The 17,568-nt window shown below is 35.9% G+C and overlaps 1 protein-coding gene across 2 annotated transcripts; it reads left to right on the top strand.

The window, feature by feature from the left end:
* Positions 1-1,192: 1,192 nt before the first annotated feature.
* Positions 1,193-15,286, top strand: LOC137708289 (membrane-associated protein VIPP1, chloroplastic). 2 transcript variants are annotated; one of them, XM_088689322.1, is made up of 12 exons: positions 1,193-1,445; positions 3,441-3,565; positions 3,674-3,784; positions 8,781-8,845; positions 8,927-9,008; positions 9,232-9,306; positions 9,428-9,498; positions 9,656-9,738; positions 11,544-11,608; positions 14,274-14,348; positions 14,763-14,893; positions 15,084-15,286. In XM_088689322.1, exons 1-11 carry the CDS (start codon positions 1,307-1,309, stop codon positions 14,877-14,879), a joined length of 1,008 nt encoding a protein of 335 aa, XP_088545448.1. In that variant the 5' UTR covers positions 1,193-1,306; the 3' UTR covers positions 14,880-14,893; positions 15,084-15,286. The 2 variants fall into 2 exon arrangements, with proteins under 2 accessions (XP_088545448.1, XP_068303434.2); XM_068447333.2 differs by having other exon boundaries at positions 14,763-15,104.
* The last annotated feature ends 2,282 nt before the right edge of the window (positions 15,287-17,568 follow it).

Genomic DNA, 17,568 nt, shown 5'->3' with positions numbered 1-17,568 from the left:
TTTCTTCTCTCTCCCACTTCTTTCTCTCTCCCAATTTTTTCTCTTACTTCTTTCTTCAAAAAAAAAAAAAAAATTCTACACCCTAAAACCTTCTCCAGGAACAATCAATAATTTGTAAGTTTTTTTAATTATTTATACAATAGTTGATTTGATCATGTTAACTTGACATGAATAACCCACACACACACACACACACACACACACACACATATATATATATATAGACATATTAGGGTTAATATGTTAATATGAATAACCCACATATTTATACAATAGTTTTTTTCGTTGTTCTTTATTATGAGTTTTTATTAATATGTTAGTCTAATCTTTGAAATTTTTTTAATTGATAGGTTACTACCAAATTTGCTTCTTTCATCTCAAAGCAATTTAAGTTAAGTATTCTTTCATCAAGCATCTTGATAAATATCTATTTTCAACCTCTCCAACAACACCTATGCAACACTCTTCAAAGATAGAACACTCTGAATATCCTCACTCAATGGAATAATGGTCACCGCTTCAACATTACCATATTGAATTCAGTGTTTTAAAATATGTGTGAAAAGATATTTCCGGCATATATCAATTCAACTAGATTGATGCGAACAAACAATCTAAGATCAACAAATGAGCACATAGGAAATACTATGAAGTTGGCACCAATTATTTCATGAAAACAAAAACACAATTTTTGAAGAATAAAAAATGAAATCATGTGTGACTAACCAAGTTAGTGGAGATGCTAATAAGAACTTCTTTTGTGCATTTGGGAAGGAAAAGGAGAGAAAAAAAGGAGAAGAAGAAAAATATGAACCAATTTATCTCAAGGTGTATATTAATTAGCAGGAAAAATAATTATGATAGTTTTGAATATAAAAGAATGATAAATGATTATATTTAAGATTCGCCATATGCTGAGTTTTGAATGGATTGTAATGTCATTCAACAAAGTCCAGTGGCAAACCAAGCCCAACAAAAGTTTTTCCCTATTTCAGAGACTAGATATATTGATATTCAATTTCAGAGATCATTTGTGATAAAAATCGTACAGAAATATTTTCCAAGCAAAAGTTACCAAAACCGTATAGATGGGCTTCACTGGACGGGCCTGGTTCAGAAGAAAACAACGGGAACCATTTGCGGGTTATATGTAACGGCCCAACCCGCCCAACTCGCAGGAAAATCACAAGGCCGAAAAGAATTGAGAAAATAAAAGTGGTGATTGAGAAAGGGGGAGAAGTGATCATCATCTTGTTGAATCCTATCTATAAAATTTTGCAGCATTTCAACTGACTTCTCCCTCAGAATGGCCACAAAATCGCAGATATTTACAGGATTGACCATGGCGTCGACGCCTGCCTCTTCGTTCCTAGCTTCTTCTTCAAGCTCCAACAGTCTCTCCATGGTCAGAAAACCTCTCACGACTTCCTTCTTCAATGGCGGAGGTGTGTGCCTTTTGATTACTCAAGTTTTCAGTGAATGGGTATCTTTTAGATTTTCAATTGGACTTCCATATCTGCACGTTTGCTCTGTTTTTCACCTTGCTTTGAATGCTTTGAGACTTGTTTATTGGTTGGTTGGGAATCCAAATAGTTGTATCGAGCTTAGTGGGGAGTGGGTTATCTTTGCTTCTAAAGGTTGGCTTTCAGTGGGGAATGGGGAAACATTTCATGGAGAATTGAGTTTCTGTTTTCAAAGGTTCTATCTTGAACTTGTAGTGGGGAAATATAGTGGAGATAATTAGATTTTGAGAAGACAATTGCGTTTGGTATTTGCTTTGGGCCTGTTTGGAAGTTATTTTAGAATAGCTGAAAGCGTTTTCCTGATAACCAAAAGCGCTTATGAACATGTGTGGCAGAGAAAAGCAAGAAGAAGCATCTAGGTGCCTTTATTTATTTATTTATTTTCCGGAAGCACTTCATTTGATTATATATTTCGAAGTTATTCTAATTGAAGCTCTTATGAAAAGAAGTGCTCTCTAGAGAAGCATTTCCAATTGGGCCCATTCTATATTTGGCTTCCAGTTCTTTATACAGTATGTTCTTTTCATTAAGTGTCAATTGCTACTTCATTTAGTCTCACCCGGTACTCCTTGCATTGGGACATTGGGAAAGCGTTAGCTTCAACTGTTTAGAAATTTCTGTCTTAAAAAGGAGCTGGTTAGAAATTCTCAATTGAGACTCATGCAAGAACGATATGAGGATGACATAGTTATTCTTGCTCTATCTCAATTACTCGTCAAGTCTTCAACGCGTGGGATTTGATGACGACATGAAGTAGCTAATTCTGATAAGAAAATACAAGCAGGCATGTATTTGTGCGCTTCTTTCATAGTAAAGTAAACATTTTATTAGCTACACCATTGTCATGGAAACATCTGAAAAGTAGTTTATTTTAACAAGATATCTCCAAAATTTTGGAACTAACCTTTATCCACTAGGGATTAGCTTAAAAGGGAACTGTTACTGGCACCAAAAAAAAAACCTTCCTGCATTTCTCTATAGTGAAAAAGATGTGGGTGGGAGGAGTGCAAAATGACTATTCTGAAGTGCTATAACAATTCCCCAACATAAATGTAAAGGAGATATATTTTTTAATTTATGGTCAAGCTCAAAGAACGTGTACATAATTTATTTATCTTATAGAAAAACAATTACATTTCTTCAAGTCAAATGAGAATGATATTAAAGGATATAACATTCTATCTCTAATGATATTAAAGGATATAACATTCTATCTCTTCAAAAAGGATGTAAGGTTCTTTGAAATCCATTATGGCGTATTTCAGATAGCATAAGAAAAAACTATTTACAAAGGAAAACACTACCGCTGCAAATCTCTGACTCAAACAAGGTCCTATTTGCCAAAATCTTAACATGTGATTCTAGAAAAAATGCCTTTTGTCCATTTAAATCTGCTAGCTTGCATTTGGATATGATTATGTCTCTCTCTACTGTGAACAGCTTGATGAAGTCTAAGAATATGCTAGGTTTAAAGTCTTACTTTTTATTGATTTCAAATTCATTCTTAATCCACAAGTTTTATTAACCTAAAAGCAAGTAAAAAAAATTACATCTAGATGCAAGTGCAATTGACTAAATTTCTGTTATCCCATTGAACTTTATTGTTGGGTTTATGTATGTCTGTTGTCATTGAGGATGTGTTTCTCTTGGTGAATTCCTGTTTGTTGTGTCCAACAAGATACATGAATTGCATACTATGAGTTAATGATATAAACATTACTTATGCATAGAAGTAAAAGGTGGACAACAATTAAGGTCTGTAAGCAATGCATTTTGCACACCCTGTTGTGGAGTTTCGCAATAACCTTGAACTCTAATCTTTTAGGTTTTGTTTTTGTTCTAGTATCTGTTCTACTAAACTTGCAAATTACCTAAAAATAGGTATTAGATCTTGGCTTACATTTATTTTATTTTCAGTTGGGGCTCTAAAAGTTGAAGTGATTAGGGTTTCTCCTTCCAGTCGACCACGTTATTCTAGACAACGTGGGGGGGCTCTTGGTGCTCGTATGAACCTATTTGACCGGTTTGCTAGAGTTGTCAAGGTGATATCTTATGAATGATTACTGTATTCACATAATAAATAATAATGTGATGGTTTTATTATAACTGATTGTACCTTTTTCTTCTTACATTAATTCTTTTAATTGCAGTCATATGCAAATGCATTAGTAAGTACCTTTGAAGATCCTGAGAAAATCTTAGAGCAAGCAGTTCTTGAAATGAATGATGATTTGACAAAGATGCGTCAGGCCACAGCACAAGTAAGCCTCATGTTCCCAAAACTTTTACTTCTTTTCTTTGTTTTTTTTTCCTTCTTCTTAATGCAATTGTTTTCAAAAAGTCTCATGATCGACTCGTTTTTCTTTTCTTCTACAATATTTTATAATTGCCTCACGTTCTCTGCAGTTTTTTGCACCTTTTCTTTTGCCTTCGTTCTTATGTCTTTCAGTTTTCAACTTTCCTATTTTGTTGTAGATGACAAACTGAAACGGCAAGTATATCATCCTTGAATAGCTACTGGGTTAGCTTTAGATATACTTTGGATATCTCATAATTTTCTCTTTTATACATTGTATAGAAACAGAAAACTTCCTCTGTAAGTTTTCCAATTGTATTGAATGAATAAAATAAATCAGTTACACAGATGTGAATATATATAGCCTTAGCTGCCTTAGGCTAGTTACAAGAATACCCTCAACTACCTTAACTAATTACAGTTACTAACAGAACTAATTACATTTAGCTTTAACAAACTATTTAACAGTAACTATATTGGATGACTTGTCATTCTCCCTAATACACCCTCTCAAGCTAAAGGAGGAATCAGAGAGGATTCCAATTGGAAGCTTGGAACACAGATAAGAGAATCTGCATTTAGACAAAGATTTGGTGTGGAGATCAGCCAATTGGTCTTCACTGCAAACATAGTGGACTTTGATGAGATTTGCTAGTACCAACTCCTGGATGTAGTGATAGTCAATCTCAACATGCTTGGTTCGAGCATGAAAAATAGGATTAGATGCTAAAGAGATTGCTTAGATATTATCACACCATAGTGTAGGCAGTGTAGGTAGAGGGAAATGAAGATCTTTGAGAATTTTGCAAGTGTAGGCAGTGTAGGTAGAGGGAAATGAAGATCTTTGAGAATTTTGCAGACCCAAGTGAGTTCTGCAGCAGTATGTGCTAAAGAACGATATTCAGTTTCTGTAGAGGAACGAGCAACAGTGCTTTGTTTCTTTGCACTCCAACTGATGAGATTAGAACTAAGAAATACACAATATCCACTGGTGGACCGCCTATCAAATGTGCAGCCAGTCCAATCAACATTAGAGTATGCTGAAAGATTGATAGGACCTTTAGTGAACCATAAACCATGGGAAATAGAACCTTTAAGAAATCTGAGGACCTTTTTTGCTACTTGAAGATGTTGTTCTCTTGGAGCATGCATAAATTGACATCTGATTGATAGCAAATGCAAGATCTGGTCGAGTCCAAGTGAGATATTGTAACCCACCAACTATAGAGCGATATTCAGTGGGATTTGATAAGAGAGGCCCACTGTGATCCAGTTTCTTAGAACCGAGAGGAATGCAACAAGGTTTTGCATCCTCCATATTTGTTTTCTTTAGGAGATCAAGTAAGTACTTGGTCTAATGTAGAAAGAGTCTTTTGTTAGATCAGTGTATTTCCAATCCCAAGAAATAGTGTAAAGGACCAAGATCTTTCACTGGAAACTGAGTGCTAAGTTGTTGTATAAACTGTTGACAGAGTTGAGAGTTGGGTTGGGTCCAGTGACTAAGATATCATCCACATAAACAAGGACAATGACCAACTGAGGTCCATTAAGGACAAACAAAGAAGCATCAGATTGGGATTGGTGAAACCCAAGTGTACGAAGGGCTTGAAACAATTTATCAAACCAAGCTCGAGGAGGTTGTTTAAGACCATATAAGGATTTCTTCAGCTTGCAAACAAAATTGGGAGAGTTAGGATCAATAAAACCAGGAGGTTTTGCATGTAAACATCCTTTAAGTCTCCATGAAGAAATGCATTGCTAATGTCTAATTGGTTCAAAAACCAATTATATTGGACATCAAGTGTAAGGAGAATCCGAATGGTAACCGGTTTAACAACAGGGTTGAAGGTTTCTTGAAAATCAACTCCTTGCTAATGAAAGCCCTTTGCCACCAAGCGGGCTTTGTGTCTGTCAATGGTTCCATCAGGATTTTTCTTGACCCGGAACACCCATTTACAACCAACTACATTCTGAGAAGGATGAGATGGAACAAGAGACCAAGTGCTTGTGGTTATTAAAGCATTATATTCAGCCTGCATTGCAGCTCTCCTGAGCATGCTTTGATGCTTGCAAATAAGTACTGGGAACAAATTCAAGATCAACTGGAAGTGGATGTTTCGTTGCTGCATAAGCTCTAGACTTGTATATTCCAGCCTTAGATCTTGTAATCATTGGATGTGTATTCCCAGAAATAGGTGGATGGCTTGTCTGAATAGGCACTAGAGAGGATTCTCTGAGAGAGACAAAACTGGAAGAATTGTGAGAATTATCCACTGACTGATTGCTGAAGGATTCTCAGTTGAAGTTGAGATCTGAGTGATAGGATTAGGTACAGAAGTACACTGTGGTTCTGAAGAGTTACTAGCTGTAGGAGAACTTGAGAAAGTGTTTGCTGAAGTGAAGGTCCAAAGATGGAGAATATTCCAAAGATGAATTCTCTGAATTGGAACTGTGGAGCTGCAGTGACTTAAATGGATAAGATTTTTCATCAAAGACAACATGTCTTGATATGTAGATTCTATTTGTCATGGGATCAAGACACCTGTAGCCTTTATGTTGAAGACTATATCCGAAAAACACACAACTTTTGCTTTTAGCATCCAATTTGCTGTGAATGTAAGGTTTAAGCCATGGATAACATTGACAGCCAAAGACTTTCAGTTTAGAGTAATCTGGGTGTTGGTTGAAGAGAAGTTCCCAAGGTGACTTTGTAAGACTAGAAATAGGAAGTCTATCGATAAGATATATTGTAGTGGAGAATGCTTCAACCCAGAAAACCTGAGGAACATGAGAGGCAACAAGTAATGTTCGAGCTGTCTCAACAAGATGTTTGTGCTTTCTCTCTGCACAGCCATTTTGTTCAGGAGTATGTGGACAACTAAACTGATGAAATATACAATGTGCATTAAGAAATGAAGCAAGAGAGTGACTAGTGAATTCACCTCCTGAATCTGAACGCAGAATCTTGATTTTATTTCCATTGAAGTTTTCTACATAGTTTTTGAAAGTAACAAATGTAGAAAATACATCGGACTTGGACTTCAATGGAAAATACCATCCCTAACAGGTCCTTGTAAAAGCATCTTCCCCGAAATGCGATCCTTGATAGTGGATCTCTAAGGGTCAAGAGTCAATGAACAGTTATTATCCTTAAGAAATTGATAAGCAGACAAGAGATTATGTTTCATGAAAGGAACATGTAAAACATTTCTCAGCTTAAAGGAATTATGAGGAGTGTGCAGAGATGATGAACCAATATTATAGATAGATAATCCTTTACCATCTCCAATGTACACTTTGTCCTCTCCAGTGTAGGGAGTAGGAGAAGAAATATTGGCTACATCATTGGTGATGTGGGAAGTGGCCCCATAATCAATTAACCAAGGCTGAGAGGGTTTGGCTGAATGATGCACACACATAGCAGCAAGTTTGGTTGGAGGAATTCGACCACAAATGTCCGGATTCATACGATCAAAGCAGTCAATTGCCTCATGACTGGTAGAACCACAGATCTGACGAGGAACTTTGAAAGTGGAAGAACCTTGATAATTGCGAGAGCCTTGATAATTTCGATTTCCACGATTGTTGGTGAAAGTACCACGATTATTATGAAAATTGCGATTGCTACGATTTGAGGAGAAATTACCTTGAGGTGGCTTACCATGATTAAGCAGAATGAAGTGGTTGGTTTTGAGCAGCAAAAGCAAATGGAGTAGGAAGCAGGTGAGGCTGAGATTGCACTGAGAAGGCTTGAAAGGGCTCAGTTGCAGAGGAGGAAATAACAGTCTTGTGGCGAGCCATAGACAACTCTTTGGTGAGTAAGAGACCATGGAGTTCATCAAGGGATGTAGAAGATAACCGCAACATGATGGAATCAATAAAGGACTCGAATTCATCATGCAATCCATGTAGTGTGGCAACAATTAGGTCACGATCGGACACTAAAGCACCAGCAGCTTGCAAGGAATCAGCAATTTCCTTGATTTGTTGAAGATACTCAGAGATGGACTGAGATCCTTTCTGAATTGATTGAAGTCGAGATCGCAATTGGTGAACGTGAGCCTCCGAAACTCCACCAAAGTGCTGTTCAAGCTTCACCTAGAGCTCGCGAGAAGAGGAAACCCCAACCTTGAACGGAATGATCTCTTCTGATAAGGTAGAATTAAGCTAGATCAAGAGATTTAGATCCTTTTCATACCAATCCTCGAAGGCAGGGTTCATCGAGCGATTAGGCAAGAATGGCAAAGGACAAATCTTAGTGCCATCAATGATACCAAGAAGTTTGTATTGCCTGAAAATTGGAGCAAACAATGCTCGCCATGGCAAATAGTTGGATCTTTTCAGCTTGATCGACACCATACTGCCGATGTTGTGAATCGTAAGAGAGGTATACGAATTCAGAGGACTTGGATTAGAAGAAGAATTAGGGTTTTGGACCGAAGGGGAGATGATCGGAGAAGATGATCCAGTTGGTGGCGATTAAAATTGAGCAGCCATATCTTGCAGAGATTAAGATTCAAGAGAGATCGGAGACGAAAAATTGAAGAATCAGAGAGAAGAAGGCAAGAATCGATCAAGAATCGATCGATTTGACGAGCGGAAGAGAAGGTCGGTGCTATGAAGTAGAATGGCGAGATACCATATAGAAACAGAAAAACTTACTCTATAAGTTTTCCAATTGTATTGAATGAATAAATCAGTTTCACAGATGTGAATATATATAGCCTTTGCTGCCTTAGACTAGTTACAAGAATACCTACCTTAACTAATTACAGTTACTAACGGAACTAATTACATTTAGCTTTAACAAACTATTTAACAGTAACTGTATTGGATGACTTGTCATTCTCCCTAATACATTGCTTGTGTTTAATTTTTTAAATGGTCTCGATTTTACGCTTTAATGTTCATCTAGCATTGATCATGCCTATTCTCTGTCTTTTCCTCTTTCTCATGTGAAGGTGTTGGCATCTCAAAAGCGGATGGAGAATAAGTACAAAGCTGCTGCACAAGCTTCTGAGGACTGGTAATGTGGATCGGGTTGATATCTTATTGTCTCAAATAAAGCGGCAAGTAATTGTTAAAATCCTGGTGTATGTTACTATAGGTACCGCAAAGCACAATTAGCTCTTCAAAAAGGAGAGGAGGATCTTGCACGTGAAGCTCTGAAGAGGCGTAAATCTTTTGCTGTAAGTTTATTATGCTTCTACTTTTTTTTTTTGGTTATTTTATATTAGTATTTCTAGTTTTGAGAAATGTGTATCATTATTAAGGAAAACTTCTATTTGGTGTGTTTAGGAAAATTGAGCTCACGCCATCAATTAAAAAATTACCTTGTTATTCACAAGCTAGTTTTCTCTCATCGTGAGGCTGCCAAAGTTTCATTGCATTATTGTCTTTGTATGTTTTCAGGATAATGCTAGTACTTTGAAATCTCAACTTGATCAACAAAAAGCTGTTGTTGATAATCTTGTGTCTAATACACGGGTAAGCGAATTTAAATTATTTTGCTCATAGTGAGGTCATCAATGACTACCTAAATTACATTTGTTTTGACTTTTTGTGTAGAAAAATCCATCAATTATTCTATGAAATCTATTTTGTGTAGCTTTTAGAGAGCAAGATACAGGAGGCAAGGTCGAAAAAGGATACCCTCAAAGCACGTGCTCAGTCTGCAAAGTTAGTTTATTCTATCATTCTCACTTTCCTTTCTTACCAAGTCTGTTATCTCTTTGTTTTATTTATTTATTTATTTAAATTCAGTTCAATTTCTGGGTCAATAGAGTCTGGTATCCCCTTAGCGTTGCTGGTAATTGCTGCTATGCTGTTGCTTCAGGACTGCAACTAAAGTGAGTGAGATGGTGGGGAATGTCAATACAAGTAGTGCTCTTTCAGCTTTTGATAAGATGGAAGAGAAAGGTGAGGCAGCTGTCAATTATGGAAATAGTTTATGATTTATTGAAGCTCCATTCTGCATTTCCATTTGATGCTGATCTTCGTTTCGCCCGAGGAAATCTTTGGATGCCCAAAGTCAACCAGCTCTAAAATGGCTGCTAAATCAGAAAACTATAATTTCAAAATGAACTGATTTGCGTATGGAATTCCTTTCTGGACTCTAGTTGACTTAAATATTTGAGGGTACAGTCTGCTTAAAATATATTGAGAGAAAGTTCATCACATTGTACTTTTATATGTGCTCAGCGTTCATGTGCCTAATCCCTGATTGGTAAGCATGTGATATGTCAAATTTAAAATAGTTGATCATTCGCATTGTTGGGTTTTGACTGCCCATGATGAGTTGTCGTAAGTCTATTAGGAATTATAGTCTTGGAGGATTAAATTGTTTACCCAATTGGAGTTGTTTTCTCAACTGGAGTTGGTTTCTCAATTGGAGAACGATCCGTAACTAGATTTTCAATTAGGATTAGTAATCCTTATTGAAGAAGACCTTTATTATGTCTATATAAAGGAGCTATTGCACTAGTTTTGAATTGGAGCAAAACAATCAGTTCTATACCACTCTAGGAGTTAAGAGTTAGAGAATATTGTGAGGACAAGGTGTGTGTGAGAGAGAAGAAAAGAGATATAGAGTATTTCTTGTTCTTGTTCTTGTTCTTTCATCAAGTCTTAATCCTAGAGGCTTGGCAAGGTTATTTGTTGTACTCATTGTTGACACAGTGAAAATTAGTTGTTGCTGCCCATGTAAATTTTTGGTGTTATTTATTTGATTATTTTGTTTTCGATTTCGAGTTTGTTCTATTTTTTCCATTCGTAAACGAGATATTCACAGCACACATTCATACAAAGAATTTCCTAGTTGCTAATCAGTATTACAACTTACAAGTACCAAAAGCTTGTTTGGATTTTAGAAAAAAATCATTGTTTCGTATATTTTACAGCCTCCCAGTTTCCTGATTGAGCATGTTAGATATATGTTTCCTGGTAAATATGTAAGATTAGAGATGAAATCAGACTTTGTCATCAACAGGAGTTGTCCAGAGGTACAAAGTCTGATTGAATGTAAGAACTAGAGATTGTTCATCTCTTCCTTCAAAATTGGGATGAAGTGACGTTGGACGATGGTGTGAACTTTGCCTAATATTTGTAAACAGAAAAAGAAATCGGCCTGGTATTTGTATGTGATTACAATATTTCTGATCCTGGCCTATGTTTGTTCTTTCACCAGTAGTAGCACTGTGCTAAATTCTGAGAGTTTTGCTCTTCCCAATTTGCCAATCCCTTTTGATCCATTTCATTTGTCTTTTTGCATTTACCAAGGGTGCTTATTTCTACCCTCTACAGTGCAAGAATTTCTGTTACTGTAATTGCATTGCGGCCTCGCTGCTTCCACCTAGAAAATGATTTTCTTGATAGTCAGTTTTAGCACATCCTTTTTCTGTTGTTAGTATACAAAGAAAACCATGTATATGTGAGTAAAATCATTTTCAGCTATCAGCACTTTTGGTTCAGTTAATTAAATGAAGGAGTATCCTTCCTGCCTTGGCTTGAGATTATCAGCCATGTTCCTGTCATTATGGATGTTTTCTGTATATAACTTCTGTTGCACAAAGTTGATTGACTTCTAGTCACATTGTTGCGCACATTACATGTTGATTGTCTATCTTTGATTACACACACACACACACACACACAAAACCATACATTAATTTATATGGATTTTTATCAAGTATATTAATTCTTCTATTCCTTTTTCATCTGAATAGTCTTAGCAATGGAATCCCAAGCAGAAGCTCTTGGTCAATTAACTACAGATGATCTGGAAGGAAAGGTAACACTTTTATCTTGCTTAGTTAGGCACCATGCCATGTTAGATCCTATGTTTCTACAACTCTATATGGTCTTCAAATTGATAAGAACAGGGGAGGAAGGGAGGATAAAATCCAAAACATAGTTCAAAAATATGACGCGGAAACAAGTCAAAGAATGAGCTCAATGAACTGTTTTAAGTAGTGGCAAAATTTCTGTCATTTTAGTAGAGCACCCATCTTAGTAGTGGTTGGAATTTCTTTACGGACGTAAATGCACACTTGAGTCACATGAATATCCTACATATCCTACATACTATTTACCTGTATTATTTGGTGGTTGTAATTTCTTCATGGACTTAAATACATACTAAAGTAACATGGGTGTCATGCATACCCTACATACTAATGTTTAGACGTTCGCTACATTTAAGTTTAGAGAGTGCTCAAAGCAATTGTTCGAAACTATTGCAGGTGGCATTACCATTCAAGTGTTGATAGACAAAATTACAATGATTTTCGTTTGGCTGATATTCTTTAAATGGAAGGGTTGTCAGTTTATTAAGTTCATATATTTGTCTGGGCCATTTTCTATATGGTTACGGGATGAATTAGGTCATTATCATGGTATAAAACCTTTGTTTTCTTCTGTTTTCCAAAGTCTCTTCTATTATGCTTGTGCTTGCTTTGGCTGTACATGAGAATTAACTAGTAAGGAAGTTGGTAAAAGTGCGACTTTAGTTTAGAGTGTGCCTCTCTTAGCCATTAGTTTAAACGTTTGGGCTATTGGGGATTTCTTAATTGTCCATGTCTAAAAGGTGTTCAACTTTTTGATATCCGTTTTAGCCATTAAATGAAAATGAAAATTTTGAATTTTATGCAACCTTCCCATTCCTCTAAATTCTCCCTTTTGTTTGTTTTGATTATGAACCTAGAAACTAGAATAAATTTCCAAATCCAGATCAGAGTTGCCAAAGATTGAAGAATAATAATAATAATAATAATAATAATAATAATAATAAACTTTAGAGAGGTGATTAAGTTATTCTTCTTTATTTGTTTTTTTTCCTTCGCTTTTTATGTTCAAAAAGATGTATCAAACCACACGAAAATGAGAAGGCCACAATCCATTAACTTCATTGATCAAACTACGGAGAACTCATTAGTGTGTAAAGGACAATGGCATGAAGGTGCACTGACATTAAGGGTTGGAACAGTTATTATCAATCGTAATAAGGTGTTGTACTTGGATATTGTGGGTGAACTTGCTAGGACTTTGGGGTCGATTTTGGTTCAGGACCTAAGTTTTGGCCATTGTTGGTCAGAGTTTTGGTCTCCATTGTTTTTTGTGCATGCTCAGCAGAAAGATGTTCAGATATATAGAATGGAAAGTGGGTTTTGTAGTGTTTTTCAAGAAGAAACCAAAATTTCGTTTGGATCTATATTGTTAATGGCATGGTCTTCTCATTGTCTCTCCTAGAGGTCAACTTAGAAACCTCGGAGAGATGTCGCTTTGCAGCAGAATAGAGTAGAGTGGAGAATGCAGTGGGACTGCCAGTAGAGAGCAGTGGTTTCTTCTCCATTGTAAATTGCATTTTAAAATCTAAGTAGTCAATTGCATCTAATGGTTAGGTAAGTCATGCACAATTTAAACATTTGCAAAAGAGAAATCCTGTTGAACTACCCAGAGAACATGGCCCTCATGGGAACCACTATATATTATGTGGCGTTTATAAGTGGCATCCTGTACAGTTCCTTTACAACAAAAGTATGAGGAGTTCGATTGATATCTGCTTGTGAATCAACGTCAATGGTCAAACCAAAGTGGAAGATTTACGATGTTTGGCTTGTAAATGTTTCTATTGTGCATCTACATTGCTCATTCTTGGGACACAATTGACAATGGTGTAGTGTTTCTGCAATAAGGGGAACATGGATAGCGTCTCACTTAATTTAATTGGGATGTATGCATGATCTCTCTGGCCTGGCAGTAGTAATGTAGCAATAGCGATGCGTTGTTGGAAAGTGGGATGTTTGGCATTACGAGAGTACCGGGAGGGACACTAATGGGAGATTACATCAGGACTCTTTCCAGCTTGTTTTGCTGATTCCATTTTTATCCAGATCCTGTTACTCCTTCAATTACACGTACATGTACCCACATGGATTCACACACATTAGCTAGGAAGTTTTATTCACGTAGATACCCATGAGAACACAGTTATAAACTATAACATATCATAAATGATCTTAGAAAAGAGGATTAATTGGTTCTTTGTTTTTTAACTTTTCCAAACATCTACCAGTAGTTCTTGATATAGAAGCTGGGTACAACTAATTGCCAATAGAAATTAAAGATTGATAGTTTCCATTGGACAATTCAAAATTTGAATCATTGATTCAATGTTGATTGTATATTTCTTCAGCTCTTGTTTGTAAATGTAAACATAGAAGGATTGGATCCTCATGTTTGACAAATGTTCTGCAAACCAGCTCTATATGGAAATGAGCTTCTCTCCCAGCAAAGAAACTTACCCATTTTGAAGTGATAATTTAAGATGATTATTTTGCACACATACTATATCTGCCTAAGGGATAATACTGAGGATATTATTTATTCATGCTTTTGATTTTTTCCCTTCTGAAAATTGATTTCATACCATTTCCTAACCTACACCAAAATTGCAGTTTGCGTTGCTAGAGGGCTCTTCAGTTGACGATGATCTTGCAAACTTGAAGAAAGAATTATCTGGTAGTTCAAAGGTATGGTTATTGACCAGGACATTTATATATTCACGAGATCGTGCATCCAAGTTTCCGCTGATATATTCCCGTGAACTAGATTCTTAACCTTAAGGTTTCTGCCCCATTATTAGGTGTCTAATTTTCTTGTAATTCCATCATACTCAATTGGGTTGACCAAAGAAGCATTAAGAGGAATCATGCGGTCTATTTATCTGGGTTGCTATGGTGGTTCTTTCATTTATTGTGTTGTTTGGTACCAAAATGGAGAATAAATAATCGGAAACGGCTTTGTCCATAATCTAATGCTCCTCCACTCATTGCTGTTCATTGTTCCCTTTGTTGAAAAATTCATAACGAGATGAATTCCAACCATGTGTCCTAATGGCCTCTCAACTGCTAGGTTTGTTGACGTTTTTTCCCTCTATCCTACAGAAAGGAGAGCTCCCGCCTGGAAGAACAGCCGCTCCCAGTAACAAGGCATATCCATTTCGAGATTCTGAAATTGAGATGGAGCTTAATGAGTTGAGAAGAAAAGCCAAGGACTTCTAAGATTTTCTGTGCAGGTACCAATATTGGAATTCTTTAAACGCAAATATGAAGTTGGTTTTACTTTGAGAACTGGTTAGCATTTATATAGGCAGAAATGACGAAAGATTAACGCTGTATAGCTAGAGATCGAACCCAAATCAGAGTGCTTCATTGTCACAGTATGTGCCGTTTTCATGCTCTTCTTGTAATTCAACTCTGCTGCAGCAAAGCCAGTTTTCTGGATAATGCAGGTGGAACAACCTGTTAATGTACAGGTTATGGATTAAATGCGTGTCTTTTGTGTTTGCTAGGCTCATCTCATCATCTCATGGTCTTTTGAGATTTATGAGGGGTTTTATCTTTAATTTGTAAGCCTTTAATTCTAGTTGTTTTTTGATCAATGATAATAATCAGACTTTAATTTGTAAGAGTTTGGTTGGAAGTGGTTTTGAAATGCTTAAGGCACTTCTGGTGAAATATTTTTTTGGAACAAATCCTTATTAAAAATGTAAGTGAATCATGGAAAAGGCACTTAAAGTGCTTAATGCAAGTACTTAAAATGCTTTTTGCAGGAAGCACTCTAAGTGCTTTTAGAACCCAAAAATATTTTCACTAAAAGAGTGTTCGGTCATTTTAAAAATGCTTCCAAACGAATCCCAAGTCTTTTGAGATCTATGAGAAACCAGAGCGCTTCATGGTTGGAGATGTTAAATTTCATCTAAACTGGTTTAGGGTTAAGTGTTGTGTTGTGTTTTTCAAGCTCAAAATTATTTAAGGGCTTATATAGCTCAGGAAAATGATTTTCACGAATACTTGTTTTTCATTTTGCTCACTCCTGCTTATTTATATTGTTTAATTATTCTTTGATTCATGTATGTAAAATCTAGAACTTAACAAGGTTTGAGAGGAAATAAGAGGTGTGTGTGTATCTTTCGATTTATGTTGCCCCTTAATTATTATTTAATTTAAAATTCTAACATATTCTAGTCAACATTTATTACCATTCTAGGTTGCCTCAAATTACCACTTCTTGTTGATATCTGGATTGCTTTAAACCCAATTTACATAGGGAAATGATTTTTGCACACGCCTTGTCTCATTTATTCGAGAAAAACTTGTGTGGTGGTCGATTTACCATAGGACTCTAGTTAGTGGCATTATTACTCACTCAAAACTTGCCATTTGTAACATGAAATATAATAATTGTTTAACAGTTTCAGAATATTAACATAAAACCCAAAAAAATATTTAGGTACAAGATGAAAACGTGAAACACAAACCCCACCCCAGTCCACCTCCATCGGAAAGACGAAGGAAGGGGTGGAGGTGGCAGATAGAAATATTGATCTGAAAAGAGGGCTTCTGACATCTTATATGTCAAAGTCACAAAGATGTTCATATCCGAGTTATAAAGATGTTGACCTTGGGACAAATGAAAATGGCAATCTCTTATCGCTTAGGAAATTAAAATAGCTGAGTAAAGGAAGAAGGATTTCTATACATATTAGCTTATTGGGTTTGTGATTAATTGAAAAAAGTGAGTAAAGGAAGAAGTGTTTCTATACATATTATATAGCTTATTCGGTATGATTAATTGAAAAAAGTGATCGAGAAGTAACCGCCAAACCCCCACCAGTTAAAACCCTCCTTTTTCTTTCTTAAGCAATTCTCACTCTATAAACCCTAAAACCACACATAAACAATATATGCTATATATTTATTCAAACAAATAAAGAATTTGATGAGTGGAAGAAAAATAACAAGGTTTTTCTAGGTTAGATGAGGTGAAAAAGATTAAATTTGGTTTAACAAATGACACGTTTTGAGTGGGTGGTAGTGCCATTCAGCACAGTCTAGTGGCAAGGCGTCCCACACAAACTTAAAGAAAAACATAATAATAAAAAAATATGCACGTCTTATCTAATTTTTGTTTTGAAATAAAGTGAAGTTTAGTATGTGTTATAAATAAAGTAATAATTGTTCCATCCGAGATTTTGCTTAGTAACCGACTAGTCTTGCCTAATCAGCAGTAATTCTCGCGTCAAACGATAGAGTCTTGACATGAGGCAGAGTGGTTAGTTGGTTTCGTAGCATTTTCAACTCGAGTTAATAAGTCCTTAGGGGTGTTCTGCACCTTGTGGCCTAAAGCCCTAGTGGTTTGGGAGTCATTGACCTAAAGTTCGTTACATGGGTTGGATCAAAGGCTTAAGTGAACTAACATTGCATGACCACTACTATTACTGAAAAAATATATATATGAAAAAAAAAAATTCTTTAGTTCTCTTTTATTTTAGTGTATTCAAACTTATAAAAAAACATAATAAATAAAAAATAACAAAATAAAGCGAGATTGTTCTCAAAACATATTTGTAAGACCAAAATTTGAGAATGGTATGCTCATCTTTTAGCGGCCGCTAGCATCTCGGTGGCTTCCCTTAAAACTTGTTTCAAATCTTTCTTGCACGGTCCATTCAAAACCATGAACTCCAGATTGGGGAGGTAGTCAATTCAAACTTTTGCCCAAAAAAAATAAAACACTCAATTCAAATTAAAGAACATAAAGAAAGGTTTCCTTCAATTTCTTAGTAACAATGGGTGACAGTATTCTGCCTAAATAGTAGATACATGTCATAAATAAGAGAATATTAAAGATTCGAGCCAAAAATTTCATAAAACAGACTTTCTAGAGACTCCCAATAACCAATTTTCG

Source organism: Pyrus communis, chromosome 17, assembly GCF_041283825.1.
Source record: "Pyrus communis isolate YQ-2024b chromosome 17, ASM4128382v1, whole genome shotgun sequence".
NCBI classification, from domain to species: Eukaryota; Viridiplantae; Streptophyta; class Magnoliopsida; order Rosales; family Rosaceae; genus Pyrus; species Pyrus communis.
This window is presented reverse-complemented; position numbering and strand designations above follow the sequence as displayed.